This window comes from Acomys russatus, chromosome 30 (genome assembly GCF_903995435.1).
Source record: "Acomys russatus chromosome 30, mAcoRus1.1, whole genome shotgun sequence".
Classification (NCBI taxonomy): Eukaryota; Metazoa; Chordata; class Mammalia; order Rodentia; family Muridae; genus Acomys; species Acomys russatus.
This window is the reverse complement of record NC_067166.1, coordinates 741,772-766,655: the sequence shown is the minus strand read 5'-3', so window position 1 is coordinate 766,655 and position 24,884 is coordinate 741,772. Positions and strand designations below refer to the sequence as shown.

Genomic DNA, 24,884 nt, shown 5'->3' with positions numbered 1-24,884 from the left:
CAGGATGAGGATTAGCTGCCAGGCTGGAACCTGGTGCTAAGAAAGGTAAGAACCTCCCTGGGCGGAGCTACCTGGCCGACTTAATGCAGTTTCTCGGCACCCAAGGACACCTTTAGATTCACTTCCTGCTCCCACAGGCTCACCCCAGTCCTTGGCAGACTCAGTGGGTCAGGCGGGAATGCAGCAAGCAGGACTTACCCTCGTGGCTGTGGCTGTGTGTATGGCTCTTCAAACCTCAGAAGGTGAGTCAGGGATCCCAGTCACCTGGGGCTCTAGTGGAAGGGTGGAGGGATGCGCCTAAGTTGTGGCTGGAAGAAGTGAGCTGGGAGAAATTTCTGTCTTTGGGTGAGACTTTTCCATCGCTCTCTGGTCATGTGGTGAACAGCACAGGTTCAAGATCAGGGGTGTTGGAAGGAACCTATTACCCCTGGAATGCTAGTCTGCTACCTGGGGACGAGCCCTTTATGAAGGTGCAACTTTCTGGTGACAGAATACTAGTTTTTCCCAACTAGAAGCTCGGTTATCTGTTCTCCATCTAAACTCCCCAAACAGCAAACTCCCTTAGTGTGTGTGAGTGTGTGTATGTGTGTGTGTGTGTGTGTGTGTGTACGAATCTGTATGCACATGTGTGTGCAAATCTGTGTCTGCATGTGTGTGTGTCAGTTTGTGTACATTTTTTCCCTAGAGGATAAAAAAGTCCAGCGTTGGCAGACAAGCTGCAGGCTTCATTAGCGGCAGCCTTGTGGTACCAAGCTTCATCCAGCCCTTAGAGAGGGAGGCCTAATCAAAGAGTTTGAGCCATACACGGTGCCAAAGAGAACTTAGCTTGTGCATCTGTAGTGACTATGTGTGCGGAGCTCATGCCTGCATTTGGACTGAAAGCAGCTTGCTCCTGTAGCACTTACTACACTGCACGTAAGAAACCATCCTCTACCGCTAAATTACACAGTCTCCCTCAGCAGCCCTGGATGGCCTAGAACATACCCCCGTCTCCTGGGCTAGCCTCGAACTCATGACAGTCCTTCTGGTTCAGGCCAAGTGCTCAGATGCTAGGCATGAGCCACCACACCCTGCTAGCACTTAACTAATGAACGGAGTATGTAAGTTAGTGAACTATGACACTACCGTTGGCTGTAGAAAGTTTAAGTAGAAAGTCCTCCTGAAGACAGATTATAGACTACTAATTCCCTAAAGGGTAAAAAAGAAAGAAGCCCTCAACATATAGTTATGAATGATACGTGTTTCCAGTCATCTTTTCTTAAGTTGTATCCTAAACGGACTTGAGTCCAAAGAAAAGGTGGAATATAAAGTTGGTCTGGTCTGCTTTTTACAAGGCCGGGCATGGTGGTGCACACCTTTAATCCTAGCACTCGGGAGGCAGAGGCAGGTGGATCGCTGTGAGTTCAAGGCCAGCCTGGTCTACAGAGTGAGTCCAGGACAGCCAAGGCTACACAGAGAAACCCTGTCTCGAAAAACCAAAAAATAAATTAAATAAATAAATACACAAGCCAACATTTCTAAACAAATTTCACAACCACACTTTGGTACACACACACACACACACACACACACACACACACACACACACACACACTGGATTCACAGCTTCTCTTTACAGTGAGAGTTGGAGGCTAAGGGCACACTTAGCTGACCTAGCATGCACGTGACCCTGGGTTCAAGTCCCTGTGCAGAAAAAAACATCAGACCTAGCAATGGTGGCTCTTTATGCTGGCTTCACACAGCTGGCTTCAACTGGTGACAGGAGACACGCTTCTGTCCTTCTCCTCCGGCTGGCTACATCTTATTGACTGTGTGCTTCCTGTCAGCATTTGCTCAAGGACTTTGATGTAGTCCATCCAGGTGCTGAGCTTAAGTGAATCAGGAAAGGAGAAATCCAGCCCCTCCTTCATTTCTACAAATCTAATCTAACAGGATAAGGAAGGTAGCTTTTCCCTTTGTTGTATAACGTCTCTTCAGAGAAATTCACCGTTGCGCCTGCCTGCAGTACTTTCAAAGCCTCTCAAATGTACTGGCTCAGGCTTGACACCCAGGGTCTACAACTCTACCAGATAACTTTTTTTTTTTCATACAGTGCTTTGAAATCCAGTGAGGCCTCCCTTCCAGCTGTCCCTCCTTCAGGAGAAGGGCAGGGTAGGGATTGGGGTGTGGGGGTGGGGAGAATGAGGAAGGCTCTGCCTTGCTGCACCAACCCTCACAGGGGCTGAGTCCTGGTAAAGAGGGGCACATCTAATGATGACAATCAGAGAGCCAAGAGCTGCAGTGTGTGGCTCAGTGTCAGGGCCTTACTGGAAGGTGTTTGGAAGAGGAAAACCCACACTGACACACCCCAACTTCTGCCATTTAAAATAAGTGATGCCGTGTGTGTGTGTGTGTGTGTGTGTGTGTGTGTGTGTGTGTGTGTGTTGGAGTAGACAGGTCAGTAGTTAAGAGCGCTGGGGGGCACACACACACAATGCAGGGAAGCACACATAAAATAATTTTTTAAATGGACGCCTTTAATCCCAGCATCCAGGAGGCAGAGGCAGGTGGATCTCTGTGAGTTCAAAGCCAGTGTAGTCTACAGGAATAGGCAGGGCTACACAAAGAATCCTTGTCTTGAGAAACCAAAATAACAGTTACCATGATCATAATAAAAATCTAAAAATAATAACAAGTGATACTGAGTAAAACTTCATGGAGGTGTGGCTGAAGAACAGTTATGGCACTGAGAGGGCCCGACGCCAATTCTTCCTCAGTAAATTTCCGTTTACTGAAGGACAAGGGTGTTCTGTGGTAGCACGAAGTGTTCTGGGTCCAATCGCTGTGTCCAGCGTGGAAAGCCAAATGGAAGACACGGAAGTGCAGCGAAGATGACTGATGGCTTTGGCAGCTGCAGCAGACCCAAGGAAGGGACAAGGAAGTGGCCTGTGCCAATTTGAGACCGAGAAACACGTTTTGTTCTCCCAGGGACAATGCTGTTCCATTATCTTAATGGTATCTTAAACTACTCTTCAATAATTGACATTCCCAAAGGGCTCCAAATTAATCAGGCAGCAGGTGACTTGCTCCATGACCAAAACCCTGGACTCTATCCAGAGGCAAAGCGCACCCTCTATCTGCCAATGTGGATGTCTGCCATCCAGTGCCCCTGAGCCAGATTAGTTAACCCACAATCTAGGATTAGACTCAATTAACTGTTTTTTTTTAATTTATTACATTTTAATTTGTGTTTAGCAGGGGGTACCATGGAACCAAGTGGAGGCCAGAAGAAAGTTTGTAAGACTCAGTTCTCTCTTTCTATCATGTGAGTCCCGGTGCTTAAACTCCAGCCAACTTTGGCAGCAAGTGCCTTTACCCACTGGGCCATCTCACGGGCCCCAGGCTGTTCTAACTGTACTTTGACTCTGTTTATATTCTGGTTGTACTCTGGTTCTGTTTATATTCAAAAGATAGAAGTTATGAGATTTTTCTCTACAGCTGCAGGTGCCAAGTTATCTGTGGGCAGCCTACTTTCTCACAGCCGTCAAGATGGCTCCTGAATCGCACAGATACTTGTTAGACACTTGATGCTAAAAAAACAAAAACAACAACAACAAAAAAACCAATCTTATCATGTAGGGGAGGAATTACCAGTATATGTTTGTGTTTGTTGTTGGGTTTTTGTTTGTGTTTTTTGTTTTGTTTTGTTTTGAGACAGTGTTTCACTGTGTAGCCTTGGCTATCCTGGACTCACTTTGTACTCGAGGCTGGCCTGGAACTCACAGCAGTCCACCTGCCTCTGCCTCCCAAGTGCTGGGATTAAAGGCGTGTGCCACCACTGCCCGGCTTATGTTTGTGTTTGTAAAGTTTCTTTTCCATTTCATCAGTGGTTCCTGACAGGACTGACATATCAGCCCAGGAACCTGTTTCCCATAAGTTTCTTTTCTTTTTAGTAATTAAAGTTTATTTATTACCTATACAGTGCCTGCAGGCTACATTATGGATTGTTGTGAGCCACCATGTGGTTGCTGGGACATGAACTCAGGACCTTTGGAAGAACAGACAGTGCTCTTAACCTCTGAGCCACCTCTCCAGCACCTCTCCTCCCCTTCAATTTCTTATAGGTCATGCCTGAAGTTAAAATACGTTTGTGCAGCTGGGGGTGGTGGCACATGCCTGTAATCCCAGCACTCTGGGAGGAAAAGGCAGGAGGATCTCTGTGTGTGAGTCCAGGACAGCCAAATCTACACAGAGAAACCCTGTCTTAAAAAACAAACAAACAAAAAAGGTTTGTGTATTCTCTCAATCCTAGATCATCAGTGAAGTGTTGTATTTTGGTTCCTAAAAGCAGTTGTATCTATACTGTAGCTACAGGTGTTTTTTAAAACATTCTTTTCTGATTAAGGAAACAGTGTGATACAATGGCAGCCCTTTTCAACAGCAATAATGTGTGGGAAACACCTCTTTATTCTCAGCATTGACTTTTTTGGTTGTTGTTGTTTGGTTTGTTTTTCCAGACAGTTTCTCTGTGTAACAGCCCTGGCTGTCCTGGAACACATTTTGTAGATCAGGCTGGCCTCGAACTCGCAGAGATCCACCTGCCTCTGCCTCCCGAGTGCTGAGAGTAATTATCATACTGTTACTTCATGTATTAACAAAACCGAGTATAACTGTGCAAATCACTTCCACTGTACAGCGGGAAAATGTTCAAAATGTAAAAGCCCAACTACAAAGCCAAGGTGATTTCAGTATGCTGGCGTTAATAAAGTTTGGCTGAAAAATAAAATCACTATTGTGAACAGAGAACTTCACCCTTGGTGGAGGTGGCTTGAGTGTGGGTCTGATGTGCGTCCTGCCAGGTAGGGTGACAAGTGCCTCCTCCTCACCTGTTTGTTTGAACCTCGATGATGTGACTTGGCCTCTCCTGAGCGTGAAGGCACTGCGATCAATGCTCAATAGGTTCTTTTCTGATTGGCCGGGGACGATGAAGGCAATACCGCACCTGCCAACCTCACTAGCATTACCATGGAGCCAGAGTCCAGTGCTCTCCTAAGATGCTCTTCTTCTGGAAAAGCAGGGCATTGTGGTTAAAAGGTCATTGAGGTGACATATTGGACCTCTGGAGAGTGCATGGATCCTGGGGAAGTACCTGTTGGGCTTTCCCAGGGGGTCTATGAAACCCAGTTTGAGAATTGCTGATGTACTGGGATGTATGACCTTTCAACTCTAAGACCAAGAATTCTAACCCCAGGAACTAGGGACAGTGCTTAGTCTCTCTAAGCTCATTTCTTTTCTATAAAACAGTATTTCTCTTGCTTAATTATTCTCAGGACTAAATGAGATCATGTATGCTGTGTTTGGCATAGAGTTGGCAATCAGCAACCTGTAGCGTTGCATGCATGTGGAGGTCAGAGGACAACTCTGTGGAGTAGGTGTTTTGGTTTGTTTTTTTGTTTTTGTTTTTTCCTTCCACCATCCTGTGGGTTTCAGGGATTGAACACGGGTTGTCAGGATTGTGCAGCAAGCTCTTCAGCCATTGAGCCACCTCAACTGTGAATAAGTGAGACTGGGATGCAATTCAGTGGTATCACACATGCTTAGCACACAGGAAGCCCTGGGTTCCAACACCCAAAATAGATAAAATAACCAATGACAAATACACTGAAACAGGAATAGGCCTGAGAGTAAACCCACCTGGAGTCAGCTGGAAAGTGACAGGCAGGATGTAAACCCAGTAACACCTCTCCAGGTGTTTAAGAACTAACTGGTTTATCTGGACACCTCTAAGGTACAAAATAACTGAAGCCCCTTGCACTCTCTAGAGTTTGTTCTGCAAGTGACACATCTTGACACCGGGTAAGGGAACCTCCCAGCCCCTCCTTATTCTTCCAAGCATTTCACGGTTCTGGAAGTACACATTTCATCTGGCACTGCAGCCTTATGCATCACAAACTGATGAGTCGATCTGCCTGCTCAGTAACAGCTGTGGGCATCCTATGAGACATGGTCCCGCTACCCTGACACTCATTAGATGGGCGTGTATGTTTCTAGCTAGCGTTCCTAGGCTGATTCTGTTGGTGTCTTAAAACACTCCGACCAAAAGCTGCTGGGAGAGGAAAGGATTTGTTTCCTCTTATGCTTCCAGGGCCACGTCCACCATTGAGGAAAGTCAGGCAGGAACTTGAGGCAGGAATTTAGAATCAGAAACTTAGAGGAGCATTGCTTCCTGGGTCATTCTTTGGCTCATGCTCAGCGAGGTTTCTTACACAGCATAGGACCCACATGTCTAGGGATGGTGTCACACAGTAAGCTGAGCCCTTTCCCATCAGCCATCATTCAAGATCAATCTCTCACAGACACAACCACGCTAGGCAACGCCTCATTTGAGATTTCCCTCTTCCCAGGGCACAGTCAGTTGATTCACTGTGACGCTAAATACCAACCACATTCTAAACACGGTTTTATTAACTGGCCCTAGCCTTGAGACACTGAAAACAACCTGGCAGGTCTTTTATATGCTTTCTTGATCGTGAGTGCTTTTTCTGACGATGGTGCACATATTTTTTTTTTTTATTTCGTTTCATTTCATTTTATTTTTACTGTTTCCTGAGATGTGCACTTCAAAACTGCATTTTGCTTTCTCTCCCCAACTCCCTGCTTTTTCAGACAGGGTCTCAAGTGCTACCGTCTAGCTTGACTCACTATGAAGTCAAGGATGATTCTGAACTCTTGGTTCTCTGCTTGCCTCCACCTCCCAAGTGCTGGGATTACGTGTGTAGAACACTTTTATTTATTGAGCTAGAGTTTTGTTGTGTACCCTAGGCTAGCCTCAAGCTCACAAAACCTCCTGTTGCAGCCTTCAGTGCTGAGATTATAGGTGTGTAGCACTCACCCAGATCATAGTGCATTTTTCTTTTATGAGAAAATACTTTTATTTATAAGTTGAAATTATATTAAATTTTAAATAATTTCATCATACAGTGTTTGGTAACCTGTTTCATCATTTAAAAAGACGAAACTCCTCAATTCTAGCTGAGTTATATTTTGTTTTGCTTTGTTTCTTGAGATCTCTTGTATCCCAAGATAGCCTCAAACTCACTACCTAGTTGAAGGTGGTTTTCTTTTCTTTATATAAAATATATTCTTATACAATATATTTTGACCATGGTTTTCCCCTCTTCCTATTCCTCCCAGATCCTCCCCACATCCCTCCACCCAACTTTGTTATTTTTGCTCTCTCATTCTTAAAACAAAACACACACACACACACACACACACACACACACACACACGAAAGCAATTGAGTTCATTTTGCGTTGGCCAACTACTCCTGGGCTGGGACCTACCCTGAAGTGTGGCTAATACACCCAGTGACACTTCATTGGAGAAAACTAACTTCCCTTTCCCAGTGGATGTCAGTTGGAGATAGCTTCTTGGTTAGGACTGGAAGCCTATGTCAGCTTTGTTGCTTCTGCCCTGGGACCCTGCCAGGTTTGGACCTGTGCAGGCCAGGTTCCCGCCGCTACAGTCTGTGATTTCATAAATGCATCAGTCTCTTTGTTTGGAAGACAATATTTCCTTGGAGTCATCCATCATCACTTGCCTCTCACAGCCTTCCTACCTCCTGAGTAGATGATGAAGATAACCCCTTCAGGACAGAGTGTTCTAAAGTCACTATGCACCTTGCCCAGCTGTGGATCTCTGTGTTAGTCCCCATCTACTGCAAGAAAATGAAGCTGGCTTTTAACTCCTGATCTCCCGTCTTTACTTCCTGTGTTGGCTAGGTTTTTGCCAACTTAATATAAGCCAGGGTCAACTAGGAAGAGGGAACTTCAATTGAGAGGAGAAAATCCACCACATTGCCTATAGGCAAGCCCACGGGCATGCTCTTCATGATTGACGCACACAGGTCCAGCCCCCTGTGTGTACCCATCCCTGTTAAGAAAGAAAGCTGGCCAGGTGTGGTGGCACACGCCTTTAATCCCACCACTCAAGGAGGCAGAGGCAGGTGGATCGCTTTGAGTTCAAAGCCAGCCTGGCCTACAAAGGGAGTCCAGGACAGTCAAGGCTACACAGAGAAACCCTGTCTTGGAAAACCAAAGCGGAGGGGGTAGGGGGGGAGAACAGAGGGAGGAAGGGAGGGATGAGGCAAGTGAGTGAAGTACTGAAAGACGAAGACTAGGTTGTTTTTACTTAAATGTGTGTTTTACTAGTCACAGTTAAACAAAAAACGAAGCAAAACTGTTTAAGAAAAAAAGCACTCAAATATGACTGTAGATTACATTGGTTAGCTGAGACACCTTAAATTTTTTGCACCGAGGCTCCCGACTCCGCACTAGGACCGCACCTGTGCATTTGGAAATATCATGCAACTCCTAGTGTTTAATTCCAGAAGTGAACAAAACTGCGCGAGAAAAACGACACGACACGACACCCCCAAACATACCCACGGGGGAGTAGGGTTAGGGCTGGCGTAGGTGACCCGGGAAATGGAGGAGTCGTGCGCACCTCCACCCGCTGGAGCTCCTGGGGTATCTGGGGCCGCCTTGCGCGGTTCCCTCTCCATAGCAGGGTGTCCCCATAACAACATGCAGAGCGACAACGTTTCCAGTTGCTGCCACCCAACCGTCCTCTGTGAAGTATGGCTACTGCCCTTGCTTTCCCGCTTAGCACTACTGGATCCAGCTCCAGGGCCGCCAGGTACGAACTTGAGCATCACGACTGAGGCGAAGCCAGCACGACAGCCGTAAAGCGTCGCCGAGTCGTGCTCTCTGGTTTCCTCCACCTTAATTTTTCCAGGTTAATGAGACCTCTAGGTTTGCTCTCTCTGCGTATATTTTAAATGAAAATACCATGACCTTAATGCATCTTTTAGTTTTTAGGCAAATTAATGTTATAAACGTTTATTATTTTTGCATAAGGAATATATAGTCATAAAACATTATTATGCCTTTTTTTTTTTTTTTTTTTTTTTTTTTGAGTTTCTCTGTGTAGACTCAGATTCGCTTTGTAGACCAGGCTGGCCTCGAACTCACAGAGATACTCCTGCCTCTGCCTCCCCTAGTGCTGGGATTACAGGCATGCACCACCACGTCCGGCTACATTATTATAATATGTACAAACACAGTAAGGTTACTATAAAACTTTGTAATAATAAATTTTAAATTGTGCATAAGCGCAATTTCTTCCCAAACTATCGGTAAGGTTTTGTTGTTGCTGCTGTTTTGGAAACAGTGCTGGAGACTGAACCTAGGGCCCTACACACATAGCCAGGCAAGGGATCTACCCCTGATCTACAGACCTCCGGTGAATAATTTAAAATAATTTTTAAAATGTAGGTACCCAATAATTATAAAATGAGTTGGAGCTAAACATCTTTCCTTCCGACACAATCCCCAATGTTTTTGGAGATTTTACCAAAAACTGAAGGAACAAGTAATCCTTATACAAACTTTTCTAAAGAATTAAAAAATGAAAAATCAGAGAAAGCTGTCCAGTGTATCAATGATAGGAATATAGGCTTAATACTCAAGTCTTCCAAGGATAATAATAGACAATAAAAGTATTAACTGATTTATTAACACAGATGCAATTTTTAAACAACAACAAAACACAAAGAGTGAATAAAATAAATCATGACCAAGTATAATTATCCCAGTTGCACAAGGGCAGGGGGAAAATAAGTTTAAATAAATAAATAAATAAATATGTGTGCCATCATGCCTGCATCTAAGCTTTTCTTTTCCTAAAACTTGCTCTATACCAGGCTGTCCTTGACCTAAGATCTGCTTGCCTCTGTCTCCTGGATTAAAGGTGTGTTTGTGATCCAAGTGGATCACACAGACCTAGAAGGCCTTTGGTTGGGGCTGCACATGTTCAGGTCTCACCTAGACTTACTACCCACAATGGGTGGTTGGGGGAGAACTGACAGAGCCTCTGGCTTAAGATAATTCCAAATGATTCTGATGCAGGTTTGAGAACTACTGGCCTAAGGGAATTCTCTGAAGAGCACACCAAGTACAGGTCTGTCTAAGCTTCTGGAAGGACTGGATCCAAAGCCTCATTTCATAATTTTCTGGTCCTTTGATTCAGGGAACATTATGTAACTTTTTTGCACATTAGCGATCCATTTGATAAATGGGAGTGAGCACAGTTGATTTATTCAAGCAGTGTCCAGTGCATGGTAGACAACCAGCGCCATCTTGTTCTCAGGCAGGTGTTCATCGCGGCCTTGCTTGCAGTAATGAAGGAATGGAAACAGGCTGCTTCAAAGCAAGGCTTGAGAGTGGACATGGAAATGGAGTATAATTGGTAGAATTTGGTTGGTGGCTATGAGAGAGAGAGAGAGAAAGAAAGAGAGAGGTGTTCTCCCTTTCCATTTTACATGTGATGGCATCAAATAGCCTAAAGGAAGATAGAAGAGCCAACCATTCACTTTATGAGCTATTCTGCCTTTAGGGTAGCCTGCTATTCTTTCTTGTTCTTTCCTAACCGTTACTCAATGTCCACTTGTTGTCAACTCCCTCTCCCAGGACTGACCTCAGTGTCTGCTTCTCTTGGCAACAGGAAAATCTCACTTTTAAAAGGACACTCTGATGTGGACTTATCTCATTCCTAAAGCAAACTGGCACCTGCCAGATCGGTTGTGGGTGAGGCTGGAGTAAATTAGCTAAAGCCAGATGGTAGCTCAAAGCCTCTGGCTAGTTTATACTTCAGTCTGCTTTAGGCTACAATTGTGTGCTACTTTGCTGTGCCAGACTTCTCCTAAACTTACTTTTTTTTTTTTTTTTTTTTTTGGTTTATTTCCTTTCAGAGGGATGCTAGCTCTGTCAGACAGATCTGTGTTTGTGTAAGCTAGGATTGGCAAGAAAGGGCCTATCCAATGATGTCCCTGGCCTCCTTCAATGGTGGCATCAGCATAGTCTTTAGGGAAAGAGGCAGCCTCCCTAATCTATTATCAACTCCCCACAAAGTAAGTAACAGAGTCACCTAAATACAAACAATGTAGCTGCAGAATAATTGACGTGGAATTTTACCTTTTATTAGCATTTGTTAATTGTACGAAATCACGGATTTTATTAATTCTCATACATGTATATAATGTGCTTCGATTGATCCAACAACCCCTCTACTACCATTTAACTTCCTCCTCTCTGTCCCATCCACATTCCCAGTAGATCCCCTTTTACCATCTTTTTAAGTCTTATCACATTTTTCTCTCTGTATCGGGGAGTGAGTGCGTGCACATGTGCCACTGCACACAAACGGAGAGGTCAGAGAACCGCTCTCAGGATTAGGTCTCTCCTTCCAGCGTGTGGCTCTCAGGGATCTGGCTCTGCTCACAGGTTTCTTAGCCCCTTTACCTGCTGAGCAATCTTGGCTTGTGTCATTTGCCTCCTAATCCACTCACGCGCTGAGGTGCACTGTATTAGTTGCCTTTTGTTGCTGCGATAAGACACCATGACCAAAAGCAATTTGCAGAAGAAAGAGTTTATTAACAATTCCAGAGAGGGAACTGTTAAGGCAAGGAAACCATGGCAGCAGGCAGTCAGAGCAGGAAGCCGAGAGATCACATCTTCAACGACGAGAGAGAGAGAGAGAGAGAGAGAGAGAGAGAGAGAGAGAGAGAGAGAGAGAGAGAGAGAGAGAGAGAGAGAGAGAGAGAGAGAGATCGCATCTCAAATCTCACCCTCAGAAACCTCCTCCTCCAGCAATGCTCTGCCTCCAGAAGGTTCTACACCCTCCTCCACAGCGCCACCCACTGGCTAGCACCTAGGCACCTAGGCAGATCCCATAACTATCTGCGTGGTGCGAATAGTCCCACAGTAAGTACGGGTGTGTGAGTGTTTCTGTGATTTGGGGGTTCGGTTCCTTTGGGCATATACCCAGCAATGGCTCACATGGAGGTTCCCTTCTTTATTTTTGAGAAACCTGCATGCCCATTTTTCACAGTGGCTGTACTAATTTGCAATCTCTAGCAGCATTCCTTGTCTTTTGTTTTGTTTTGTTTTGCTTTGCTTTGGTTATGGTTTTGTTTTGATGACTCACTGTGACTGCCATGAAACGCAACCTCATTGTACCTATAATTTATATTCCCCCAGTAGCTAAAGATGATTGTTTCCCTATATTTATAAATTAGGGTTTTTTATACGTGGAAAGCGTTTATTAAGTTTATTTGCTCATCTGTTTGTTTTGTTTTGTTTTTGAGACAGGGTTTCTCGGTGCAGCCTTGGCTATCCTGAACTCGCTTTGTAGTCCAGGCTGGCCTCGAACACACAGAGTCTCCCCTGCCTCTGTCTCCCGAGTGCTGGGATTACAGGCGTGTGCCACTGCACCCAATTCATCTGCCCATTTGTTAATGGGGTCATTTACTTATTTTTGAAGTGTTTGGTTTCTTTCAGTTCTGTTTACATTCTGGATATTTGATGAGTAGGTGGCAAAGAGTTGTTCCCAATCTGAGGTCTGTCTCTTCATTGCTTTTCTTTGGCTGTACAGAAGCTTATTAATTTGATGCAAACCAGTCTCTCAATCCTTGCCATTTTTCCTTAAGATACTGGAGCAATATTTAGAAACTCATTGTCTATACCAGTGTCTTGAGACCTTCTCCCTCCATATTTTCCACCAACAGTTTCAAACATAATTCTCTTCTTTAGTCTATTCGATACCTCTAAATCTCTCTTATATAAAATCTGGAGTCGTACTGAAATCATTTTTTTTTTAAAAGGGAAATGCTGAACAGGACTTTGCATAAGATAACCTCTAGGGGGCAGTGTCATTCAACAGAATCTTAACACTGCCCTCATGCAACCTACCCCATTCGCATTCACCGCTCAAATCTGTCCACAGCTCTTCAGAGTTGTTTCTGCTCTTTTGTATTTTGGACCATGTCAAGACATCACTGGTCATAACTGCCAACACATACTAAATGCTTGGCTGCTTATGGCCTTTTAATTAGCTGAGCTCACAGATCAAGTGGTCTCTCTGTTTATTCGTTTGTTGTTTTTCTGAGACAGGGTTTCTCTATGATAGCCTTGGTTGTCCTGAACTCGCTTTGTAGACCAGGCTGGCAGCGAATTCACATTGATCTGCCTGCCTCTGCCTCCCTAGTGCTGGGATTAAAGGCGTGCGCCACCACACCCGCCATTTTTGGCTTTGATTGTTTTTTTTGTTTGTTTGTTTTGTTTTTTTTGTTTGTTTGTTTGTTTTTGTTTTGTTTGTTTTTTTTGAGACAGGATTTCTCGGTGTAGCCTTGACTATCTTGGACTTGCTTTGTAGACCAGGCTGGCCTCGAACTCTGCCTACTCTGCCTCCCAAGTGCTAGGATTAAAAGGCATTTGCCACCATCACCTGGCTGGCTTTGAACTTTTTAAACTTACTTTATTTGAGGTTCTTTACTGCCTCTACTTCCCTTCCAACCCACCTACCCTAGATAGGAGAGAAAAGAGGTTAACTGTTTAATACATGAATGAGGGGGACTCCAGTCAAACCATACCACATATGGTGAGATAGATAAATGTGTGGATGGACACATGGACAAACCAGAGAGATAGAGAGATAGATGTGTGGATGGAGCTGGGCCTAGTGGTGCACACCTGTAATCCCAGCACCTTGGGAGGCAGCGGCAAGTGGATCTCTGGGAGTTTGAGGCCAGCCTGGTCTACAAAGTGAGTCCAGGATGTCAAGGCTACACAGAGAACCCCTGTCTCAAAAAACCAAAAAAAAAAAAAAAAAAAAAAAAAGGATCCATGGGCAAACCATAGCATAGATAGATAGATAGATAGATAGATAGATAGATAGATAGATGTGTGGGTGGGTGCATGGGCAACAATATTGTAATTGGTTTAGAATGTTAAGAGTCTGACTGGGACAGTAAGCAGTTAAAAGAATGAGTTATTATAGGAAATCAATGTATTAATAAATATAACTACAACTAGTGTTTTCACACCAAAATTCATTACTTTAAAATGCAACTCAGTGGTTTTTAATATAATCAGCATCTGTGAAGTCCTTGTCAGCTAATTATAGCCTGTCTTTATCATACCAAGAGAAAACCCTGTTCCTCCCTGCAGCCATTCCTGTTCCCTCCTCCCAGCCTCTGCGACCTACTAATGGATCCACTTTTCCTCCCTGCGGATTTGCCTGCTCTGGGAATTCCACATCAGCCGAGCCCTGCAGTGTGTGGACTCTGTGCATGGCTTCTTTCAACTATGATCCCATAGCATTTGAACACGTCTCACTGAGCACTTGTTTGGTTTGGTTTCTGTAGGGATGGAGACCAGCATTTTCTAATGCTAGGCAAGAACTCCACCAATGGCTATGCCCCCTTGCCTAGTACTTATTTTGGTAGGTTACAGGAACACACACACACACACACACACACACACACATATAATCATATTACTCCCATCACCTTCCGTGTCTGCTGATCTTCACTAGTCTTCATCCCCATCCAAATTAGAACCCTGTTCTCCTTGGTTCTTTTCTTTTCTCTTCTTTCTTTCTTTCCTTCCTTCTTTCTTTCTTTCTTTCTTTCTTTCTTTCTTTCTTTCTTTCTTTCTTTCTTTCTTTCTTTCTTTTCCGAGACAGAGTTTCTATGTGTAACAGCCCTGGTTGTCCTGGACTCGCTTTGTAGGCCAGGCTGGCCTAGAACTCAAAGAGATCTGATTGCCTCTGCCCCCGAGTGCTGGGATTAAAGGCGTGCACCACCACACCTGTGCCCCCACCACTTCTCTTCTCATGTCTCTTTCCTCCTGTTGTTCTTGGTTATGACTCGGGGTTGTTTATAGGACAATGCGCACCTTTCCAGTGCCTACTCCACTGGAAAAAAAGATGTCTCTCCTTTCCCCAGCAACTATTAACTAACTAACTGCCCATGGGTCTTATGATAAGATGTGAATGAGTGGGCTTTCTTGTGACGGTCTTCTGCCTTTCTCTAAGTTGTGGACGTTCAGGTCCATTCCTAGCATGTCCTTCACTGCACTAGAATATACTGCTAACTCAGCCTTTGGTGGGCATTTGGTGAGTTGTGAGGTCTTTCTTCTAAGCTTTCCTTGAAATGTTCTTTGGTGATATCCCACAGGTTAAGATTTGTTGTATTATTTTCTTTATCTCAAGATATTTTCTAGTCTCCATTTATTTTTATTGTATATGACTGCTTTATCTGTAGAAGAGGGCATCAGATAACATCATAGATGGTTGTGAGCCACCATATGGTTGCTAGGAATTGAAGTCAGGACCTCCGGAAGAGCAGGCGATGCCCTTAACCACTGAGCCATCTGTCCAGCCCCTCTAATCTCCATTATGACTTCTTTGTTAGCTCAAAACTTGTTCAAGTGCATGCTGTGAAATCTCCTTGTGTTTATCAGTTTTCTTGTTTTCACTTGTCGAATAATTTCAATCTCTCTAAGTGTAAGGTTTACTCTGTGAGCTAACATGTAATCTGTTTTGGAGATGACTCTGTGCAAGCAGAAGCGTGTGTATTCCACTGTGTTTGAGTAGAATAGTGCACATGCACCAGTGGGCACACGATCAAGTGATGTTCAAGTCTGCTGTTTTTTTACTGACTTCCTGTGTGGATGATCTGTGCACTTTTGAAAGTGGAATCCTGGAATCACCTGATCCTGTTGGATTGCTATTTGTTTCTCTGACTCTGACTGTCAGTATTTGAGTTATATATTTAGGTACTCTGGTATTCTGCACATATGTTTAATGTGTGTATGTGTGTGTGTGTGCTCAGTGAATTAACCTTTTGTAAATTTGCATTAAATCTTAATTGACCTGTTTTTATTTGGTTTCGGTAGACATCTAGATGAACTCAAAAGTTCATCATCCTGAGTGACTGTGTACCTGTCCTTGTCATTTTGTGACTCTTTTCAAAGGACAGAGATCCAGGAATAGGGCCAGACAGTATTCTTAACCGCTGAGCCACCTCTCCAGCCCACTCACATGTTGCTTTTCTACCACAAAGCTGTGGGTAGACCTGGCATTCTCACGTGGGTTAGATGTGGACACACAGATACTGCTTAGACAGACACTGCACGTTCCCTCTAGTTGTTGGTTTGTTCAGGAGCTCACTTCTGTCTCTTTATGACGCTGCCACCTGCAGCCTCTGTTCGTTATGATTTCTAACACTGTTTGTGTCCTCTATCCAACTGGTAAAATGAAAAACACAGAGAATGCTCTGTGTATGTGTGTGTGTCTTATAAAAATTGCAAATATTTTAGTATGGAATGTATTTCCATATTTGTGCTGCTTAATACCTCATATGCTGACACTATAAATTCAGTTCAACTTCACTTCCTGCTCCAGCCACTTGGTCCATCTTCAGTTTCACTATACGATGGATTTTCTCAATCTTTATCAGACAGCGATTCCCCTTCAGAAAAGCTATGCCTCCTTAGACTGTCATTTGAGGATTTAGTAATGTCATTTTCTAAATGCATTTCCTAAATCACATCTGCCAACACAGACCTTCTAGCTACCCAGCTCAGAAAAGGCTGTCATGTGCTTTCAACTCAGATTTTTATTTTAATGTGTTTTGTTTTGTTTTAGACAGATTCTCACTATGTAGCCCAGGCTAGACTCTAACTAATGGTATTTTTACCTCTGGCTCCAGAGTGCTAAGATTACAGGTGTGTGCCACCATGCTTCTTGTTGTTTGGATGGTGCTCAGGACTGAATGGATGACCTCGCGCAGGAGAGGCAAGCCAAGTCCTCTAACAGGACACCCCTGACTCCACTCTTTCAGTCAGTATCATTGGCTGCAGCTTTTTCTGTCTCTCGTCTCTTTTGTCACTTTGCCTAGACTTACATTTTCTCTCTCATAATACAGTCTAAGCCCTAGAAGGTAGAGACACGTCTTGTCCTTGTCTGCACTCTGAAAGCCTCAGGAAGTATTTGCTTCGTAGATTTACACTCTGCGTCTCTGGAGCCTCTAAGGTGAGGCCAAGCCGGTACTGTACGGACTGTGATGCTAAGTCTTTCCTTCCTTGTAGCCATACTTCCCATCGCCTCCAGCTGTTGCACTGAAGTGTCCCACCATGTTTCCAGAAGGCTTCTGGAAAGAGTGAACTCATGTAGCATCCAGAGAGCAGACGGGGACTGTGATTTGGCCGCTGTCATGTGAGTGCCCCTCAGCAAGGACATGGAAAACCGATTGGTTGCTGATTATCCCCGTGGCTAACAATCAATAGCCTGCAACGCTTTACTCGGCTCACAATATCATTTAAACGAGGGTTGGAAGAGTCACTCTTCTGTTGAGCACCAGGCCGCCTGGAGTAAACACGCAATCTCTCTGCACAGGAATGCCCCGAGTCCTGCGCTTCTTCACCCTTCAGCCTCCCAACAATGCTGTGTTGGGGGTTTATGTCCTCAATCACCAGAAATCATCAGTGACCTTACTAAGGAAAAACTAGGGAGGTTCTGAACAAAAAGAAGGAAGAGCAGTCAGAAATGACACTGACATATGTCACAGCATTAAACTCTAGCTTTCCCCAGGTAGGAGTTGGTTGCTGACACTTTTACTCTCTGACTTCAACAGGAATTTATAATGTGGCAGTGTCTGCACTTGTCACAGCACCGCATGCAATCCCCTTGCAAATGCTTTCAGGTGCTTTAAATTCTGCAGTGCTGGTTCACAGCGAACCTCCTGGTCCTCCTACCTCTTCTGTTACACCTCTAGTCAGTGCCAACAACAATGTGAGAGGAAGACATAAACTATTTCTCTGTCATGAAGAAGAAGTTAGTGGATAAGATTATATGGTTCAGTTGGGCAATGGTGGTGGTACTCACCTTTAACCTCATCGGGAGGCATAAGCAGGAGGTTCTCTGTGAGTTTTAGGCCAGCCTGGTCTACAGTTAGTTAGTTCTAGGACAGCCAGGGTTACACAGAGAAACCTTATCTCAAAAAAAACAAAAACAAAAAACCAAACCAAACCAAAACAAAACAAAACAAGAAAAAGAAATTACACAGTTTACCTGGTATAGAATTGCTAGCAAAGGCAGGAAGGGAGTCACACATAGCTGTCTTGCTTAAGATCACTATACACCTTCCAAGGCCACTGAATAGAAAGAGTGGCCCTCAAGCCAGGTGGCTATGGCAAATACCTTTAGTCCCAACACTCTGGAGGCAGAAGCAGGTGGATTTCTGAGTTCGAGGCCAGCCTAGACTGCAAAGAGTCCAGGACAGTCAAGGCTACACAGAGAAACCCTGTCTCAAACAAAACAAAACCAAAACAAAAAACAAGCAAAGAAAGAAAGAATGGATCTCACAATAACAAGTCCTTCCAAGATCAGGTATGGTGACATAAGTCTTCAGTCCTAGCATTCAGGAGGGAGGGTAAGGCAGATGGATCACCAGATCAAGGTCAGCCTGAGTCACATCATGATAGTCTGTATCAACAAAGAAAATGTTTATCCTCTTAAACCCTATTATATCAAATGTGAGTTATCTCCCTGGCATGCTTGGGTTAACACTACTTACGCATCTTGGTGATGCTGGTGAGCCTTTTGGCATTCTTTCCTTTGGATTATAAAAGATACCATTGCTTATGCCCAAGCTCCTGAGACAGCCAGGAACTTTTTAATTAAAATATTTGGCAAGTTTCTATTAGTCTTCTATTAGTCAGTGAGTATGTACCAAGAAACTATTCCATGAACGGAAGGTACAGCAGACTCAGTGGTCTCTGGTCTTCTGGAGTCTCTAAGAGACTTTTTAGCCAGCTGGATTCTTCTGGCCTATGGGATACATTTCCATAATTGGTAGTTTGAATCACTTCTAGGATCACACACACACTTTTTCCCCTCAAGAGAAATGGGAAATATATTGCTTAGTGTGTGCCATATGCTCCATTATTGCTATTTGATTTTTAGAAAGATGAGATAACGAATGCTGAGGATTTTTCAGCATCCTTTCAGAGTCATCCCCTCACTATGGAAGTTGAGAGATCCTGATCAAGACTAAGGATTCATAAAATGGCAGAGCACGTGTTCTTAAGCTATTCGTTGACAGACAACCTTCGGATTAGGGGGCTGTCAATTTCTTGACTTATTTATTTATTTATTTATTTATTTTGGTTTTTCAGGACAAGGTCTCTCTGTGTTATCCTTGGCTGTCCTGGACTTACTTTGTAGATCAGGCTGGTCTCGAACTCACAGCAATCTGCCTGCCTCTGCCTCCCAAGTGCTGGGATTAAAGGCATGCACCGCCATGCCCGGCTCCTTGACATTTTTATGTGTGAATCTGTAGGAATGTTCCCAAGGAGAAGGTCTCATTCACGTGCTTTATACAAGTTCCTGAAAGATTTGGAGGTCTAATTAAGTTTTAAAACTACACTTGGGGTCAGATGCTGAGGAGCAAACAGGTGACAATTATTTGTGCACTACTCTGGATCCCTCAGCTTGGATGGGCTAGTCACTGGGAGCCAGTGTAATCTCTGGCAGTCCAGGGCACATACTATAAGGCGCCTCCTTGTAAGGGGCACCTCAAGTTCTTCACATTTGGAAAATCTCTGTGCTATGGCTTGAATATAACAGGTCTCCTACAGGCTTATTGCTGAATGACTGATCCGCAGAAGGTGGCCCTGTTTCTGGGTGGTTCGATAAACTGTAGAGGGTGGGGCCTGCAGGGGATAGGGCCTGGAGGGAGGAAGTGGGTCACTAGGGGTATGACTTCATCCCCAGTCCCTTCCATCCCATCACTGTTGGATGTCCTGCTTCCTGCCCAGCACAGTGTGACGAAACCTCGTCCACCACATACTCCCACCACATACTTCCACTGTCATGATGTTCTCACCAAATGCTTAGAGCCCTTCGGTCATGGAGGGAGCTGTCTGAAACCACAACCCTCCCCTAAATCTATCCTTTTTCTTTGTTTGTTCATTTGTTTGTTTGTTTAGAGATTTATTTATTTATTATGTATACAGTCTTCTAACTGCATGTATGCTTGCAGGCCAGAAGAGGACACCAGATCTCATGATAGATGGTTGTGAGCCACCATGTGGTTGCTGGGAATTGAACTCAGGACCTCTGGAAGAGCAGCCAGTACTCTTAACCTCTGGGCCATCTCTCCAGCCCCTCCCCCCAAATCTATCCTTTAGGTAGTCCTCTTAGACTAATATGATTGAAATTCTTCCAGCATTTTATTTAATCTTAATAAATATCATTGGTAATAGTTGGAGAGCCAAAACTTCATAGATAGTTGAGGATAGCAACTTGAGTCATCTGGGTGTCTGTCTGCATTGCAGCTACACCACTGAGCTAAACTGGCCAAGCCTGCTCTGGCTGCTCTGAGAAACACTAGCCAGCCAACTGTTTGCCTCAAGTCCTTCCACACCACTGGCTTGCATACCTGTCATGTCAGCCTAAAGGAGACACAAGACCATTTACAAGGAAGTCTCAGATAGGAAAAAAGAAAAAGTTTCCCTGAGTGTTTAAGAGACAGTCTCTTGGGATTAGCGGAAAACACCACCAGTAATAGAATTTCAGTTTGGGGGAGGGGGTGCAGCTAATGGATGCCAGAGACCTAAAAGGCACAGGGGAAAAGTTATGTAAGCCTTCTGTGTTTGTTACTTTTGTATTTCCCTGATCAAAACACCTGACAGAGACAATGTGATGGAGGAAAGATTTCTTCGGCTGATGGCTTCTAAGTGTTCCTGTCCATGGTGGAGTTCACGGTGGGAGGCTGTGTGTGGTAGAGGCTCTTCACATCAATGGGGGGAGGGGATGGGGAGACCAGGAAGCAGTGAGGCCAGAACCAGTTGCTAGACTCTAACTTTCAAAGTCAGTTCCTAGTGAACACTTCCACAGGTCCCATCTCCCAAAGGTCCCACAGCACCCCCAAACAGGACCACAGTGAGGGAGCAGGCATTTGAAACACTAGCCTGTGAGGAGCAGTTCAGGTTCAAACCACAACACCCTCACTTTGGTAAGGAAAAATGTGATTAAATGATTAACCCTTTAGTTTTAAAAAGGAATCGCTTTTAATTAAAGAGAAGTTATGAAGCCAACCACTGTTTTCAAACATTTAACTTACTAACATGCAAATCTGTAAATTGAACTCTGTGCTGATAAGCAAGTTTTAAAATGCAGGGTAGTTGTGAATTGGTCTCAAAATTAGATTTTGTATCTTTCAGTGATAAATTACAGATCCTCTCTGTTATGTTTTCTAATACTCAATATATGAAGTATTATTTTCAAATGATTTTACCGTGGAGCATACCTGTATTTGTCCAAAATGTAGTCATTTAACCATGATGGTATATAAAGGCTTTAAGATTTGAGACCAGATACCAAAAACATTGTATTACAAATGTAAGCTACAATTAATTATTAATTGATCAATAGAATTTAATTTTAAATATCCATGAACTTACTAAACTGTTCCACTACACTTTCTTTATTTTTTCTTTTCTTTTTTTTTTCCCCCTTTGATTTTTTTGAGACAGAGTTTCTCTGTGTAGCCTTGGCTATCCTGGGCTCACTCTGTAGACCAGGCTGGCCTCGAACTCACAGAGATCCACCTGCCTCTTCCTCCCGAGTGCTGGGATTAAAGGCGTGTGTCACCTCACGCCGCTCTTCCCTCCATTTTCTGCCTGGGAATAAGTAAGTCCTTTGTTGCTGACCCTATAAATGACTGTTGTGCTTTTTCGATGCTCGAGGCAGCACTTGCTTGCATACACCCTCTACAGTGAGTTTATTAAGGAGCTTCGAGAAATACAATAAAAAGCCGTTATCGTGAGCAGGGGCTGAGGCTTCCTGCACTTCCCAGAGATTATCCCTTGGATAGAAAAAAAAATGTTGTTCTTTTCCCCAATGAAGTCATTCAGGAGGTAAGAATTTCTCAGAAGTAATTTTGAAGTGCTGCTTTGGGAAGAGGGAGGGATTCAACTTTAGGGAGCAAACCCAGGCATAGTCTTCACAGCAGGACAGGGAGCCGAGCTCACACCCACTGGGCTACTTTTTGGGGTTTGTGTTTTTTTCCAGACAGGGTCCTTCTACATTTCCCTGGCTGCCTGTCTTTCCTTCCAAGGGCTGGGTTTAAAGGCATGTGTCACCATGCCCTGCCCATTGCACTATTTGTAAGTACTGCCCCTAGGTAACAATCCGGAGGTCTCCCTGGCTTCTGATCTAGAAAGTCACAGTGAGATACACTGGTGCCTGTTAGAGATTATGAAACTGGGGGTGTCTGAGGGAATATGGGGGATGTAGCTCCTTTCTCAGCGTTGCCACAAATGAGCTTAGGTTCAGCATGTTCTACACCTGAGGATTCTAAGCATCATCATAGACTTGCATTCAAAGGCGCGGCCTTACCAGGCTGGCCATAAAACAGCCTTCCACATGGTCGCCTGTTCCTTTCGCTCCCACACAGTTGGCACCTCCTGTGGCTTCTTTGCTCGTGCCTGCTTCTCTCCTTCGGATATGCAAGAAGGAGTCGCAACTAGGTTTTCATTTTTTCCCAACTCAGCAGTGCTACAGTCACGTTTTCTCCCACAGGAACAAAGCAACTGGCTGCTGAGAGTCAGCGTTGACCCATGTGAGGCATCGAGAGAGCATGCTGTCTCCTTTCAGGATGTCCACTCCGGTCAGATCGATTTTGCAGCCGGGCCTAGTGGCGCACGCCTTTAAGCTTAGCACTCGGGAGGTAGAGGCAGGCGGATCGCTGTGAGTTCGAGGCCAGCCTAGCCTACAATGTGAGTCCAGGACAGCCAAGGCTACACAGAGAAACCCTGTCAAAAAAAAAAAAAAAAAAAAAAAAAAAAAAAAAAAAAAGATGAAATCAAATCAAATGGATTTTCCTCCGCAGTCTAGCTTTACCGCGCAAAAGCCCACCCGCACCTTTGCACCCTGTCGTTTCCACACATTATCTGGTAATGATTTCTCCTAAGAGAAATGGCAGCCTATGCCCTGCCCTTCCTTCATCTCACTGCCATAGCAAGCTCGAGGGCTTCAGTTTATCAGGACGCAGCTACATTGTGTATGATGTCATATACAGCAGGGCCTGCCACTCTTCATCAGATCTGCCTGGCACCCGCTGGAGAATTAAAAGTCACATGATTTTTTTTTTAAATAATAAGAAAGTCTTCTAGTTACCCCAAGTTGTGAGTGCTACCCCATAGAAAAATGAAACAAATTTAGAATTTAGAATTAAGAACTACATTTATATTAAATTTTATTGGACACCAAAATATGTTAGTTGGTTTTTCTAATGGCCAAATTTGACTTCATATCTGTAATGAGTTACTGAGTTTCTACTGTACATAAAGCTTTTCTTTTCTTTTTTTTTTTTCTTTCCTTTTTTTTTTTTTTTTTTTTTTTGGTTTTTCGAGACAGAGTTTCTCTGTGTAGCCTTAGCTGTCCTTTGTAAACCAGGCTGGCCTCAAACTCACAGCAATCCGCCTGCCTCTGCCTCCCGAGTGCTGAGATTAAAGGCGTGTGCCACCACGCCCAGCTTCAAAATTATATCTAGATTATTCCTCCATCAAGATGTAATGTTATTTCAGTAGGAGAAACAAATGAAGTACTCAAAGGACCTGGGAAATTAAGTACCAGAAGAGGCATAACCCCAGTAGGGACTCACAGAAAAGAAAGAGGATTCCAGACAAGGATGTGCCTGTGTAGGGCAGTAAGGATGACTTGGGTTTGTTGGATGAAGTTTGAACACGGAGGGGAATTATTTTACCTGGGTCTGTTATTACTGGTGTTCCCTTCCTTTCTTTCTCTTTTTCCCCTTCTCTTCTTCCTCATGCAGTTTCCCCTTTCCCTTGTCCCCAGTTTAATACTTTCTGCTGACATCTGAGGACAATGGACAGCAATGTCCTTAAAGTAAGGACTTATCTTCTTGGTGTTTGATTTGACGTCCCTGTGCATGCAGTGCTTGAAAGTGGGGGCTATCTACAAGTCACTAGTTCTTTTATGTATTTGTACTTTTTTCCCCCCCAGACAGAGTTTTTCTACATAGTCCTTGCTGTCCTGGAACTCACCGTAGACCACGGCCTCAGACTTAGAGATCCCTCTGCCTCTGCCGCCTGAGTTCTGGGGTTAAAGGCATGTGCCACCACACCTGGTTTTTATATTTGTAATTTCTATGAGGATTTTTTTTTTCTTTTCTCGGCAGCCTTCATGTTAAGCGAAGGAGAATCTGCGTCAGCCCGCACAATCGCACTTTGAAGCAGTGGATGCGAGCCTCGGAGGTGAAGAGTGGCAAAGGAAACCTCTGCCGAAAAAAGACTCAAGACAACAGGAGTCACAGAAAAGGTCACACCGCGGGAAAGCACGGGGCACACGGCCACAGAGCTCCTCGTCACAGCAGACACGTGCACCTACAGTGATAGCTCAAGAGAACTGGCCATCGTTGGTTATAAAGTTGTCAACCGAGCCTTCCTTATTGACTCCCAATGGTGCTCTATTACTGAATAACCAAAGCTAAGGGGGTAAGGCCAGTGGTAAAACACTTGGCTAGCACATGCAGGTTCAAAAACAAACAACAAACACCCAAACACGCAAAACTGTGCACAAGTAACTGATAATATACTTAGTTTAAAAACTATCTGAAAATATAAAACTCACCTTTACATATAAATATTAAAGGAACAATATGGATATAATTCCTGAAACTTTTTTTAAGTTCGCCAGTCCAACAGAGGAGCTGAAGGGACGGGTCAAGGACTGTATACATACCCACCACCCACAGTAGCTACTGTTAATATTTTCTCTTTTCTCCTTGCAAAGTCTTTTTCATCAGGTCAGTCTTTTGAACCTATCATTAGATTTTTGTCCAGAAGTAGAGCATCCCTCTGTTCAATTCTGGCATGCCTTTGAACAGCAAGCAATCCCTGTGTCACCAGGACCACCCATCATCACCAAAGTGCAGGTCTAAATGTCGAAGAAGGCAACACCAAATTTTAAAT

General features: G+C 44.1%; 1 protein-coding gene across 1 annotated transcript; it reads left to right on the top strand.

Moving 5' to 3' along the window:
* The first annotated feature begins 87 nt into the window (after positions 1–87).
* On the top strand, positions 88–24,305 carry Ccl28 (C-C motif chemokine ligand 28). The gene is made up of 3 exons (XM_051172256.1): positions 88–242; positions 16,974–17,100; positions 24,092–24,305. The coding sequence occupies exons 1-3, from the start codon at positions 179–181 to the stop codon at positions 24,303–24,305; spliced, it is 405 nt and encodes a 134-aa protein (XP_051028213.1). The 5' UTR covers positions 88–178.
* The last annotated feature ends 579 nt before the right edge of the window (positions 24,306–24,884 follow it).

Coding starts and splice junctions, on each gene's coding strand:
- Ccl28 (XM_051172256.1), top strand. CDS start 179: ATGCAGCAAGCAGGACTTACCCTCGTGGCTGTGGCTGTGTGTATGGCT. Junction 243..16,973: donor GGCTCTTCAAACCTCAGAAG/GTGAGTCAGGGA, acceptor CCTTCCTTGTAG/CCATACTTCCCATCGCCTCC. Junction 17,101..24,091: donor TGTGATTTGGCCGCTGTCAT/GTGAGTGCCCCT, acceptor TTTTCTCGGCAG/CCTTCATGTTAAGCGAAGGA.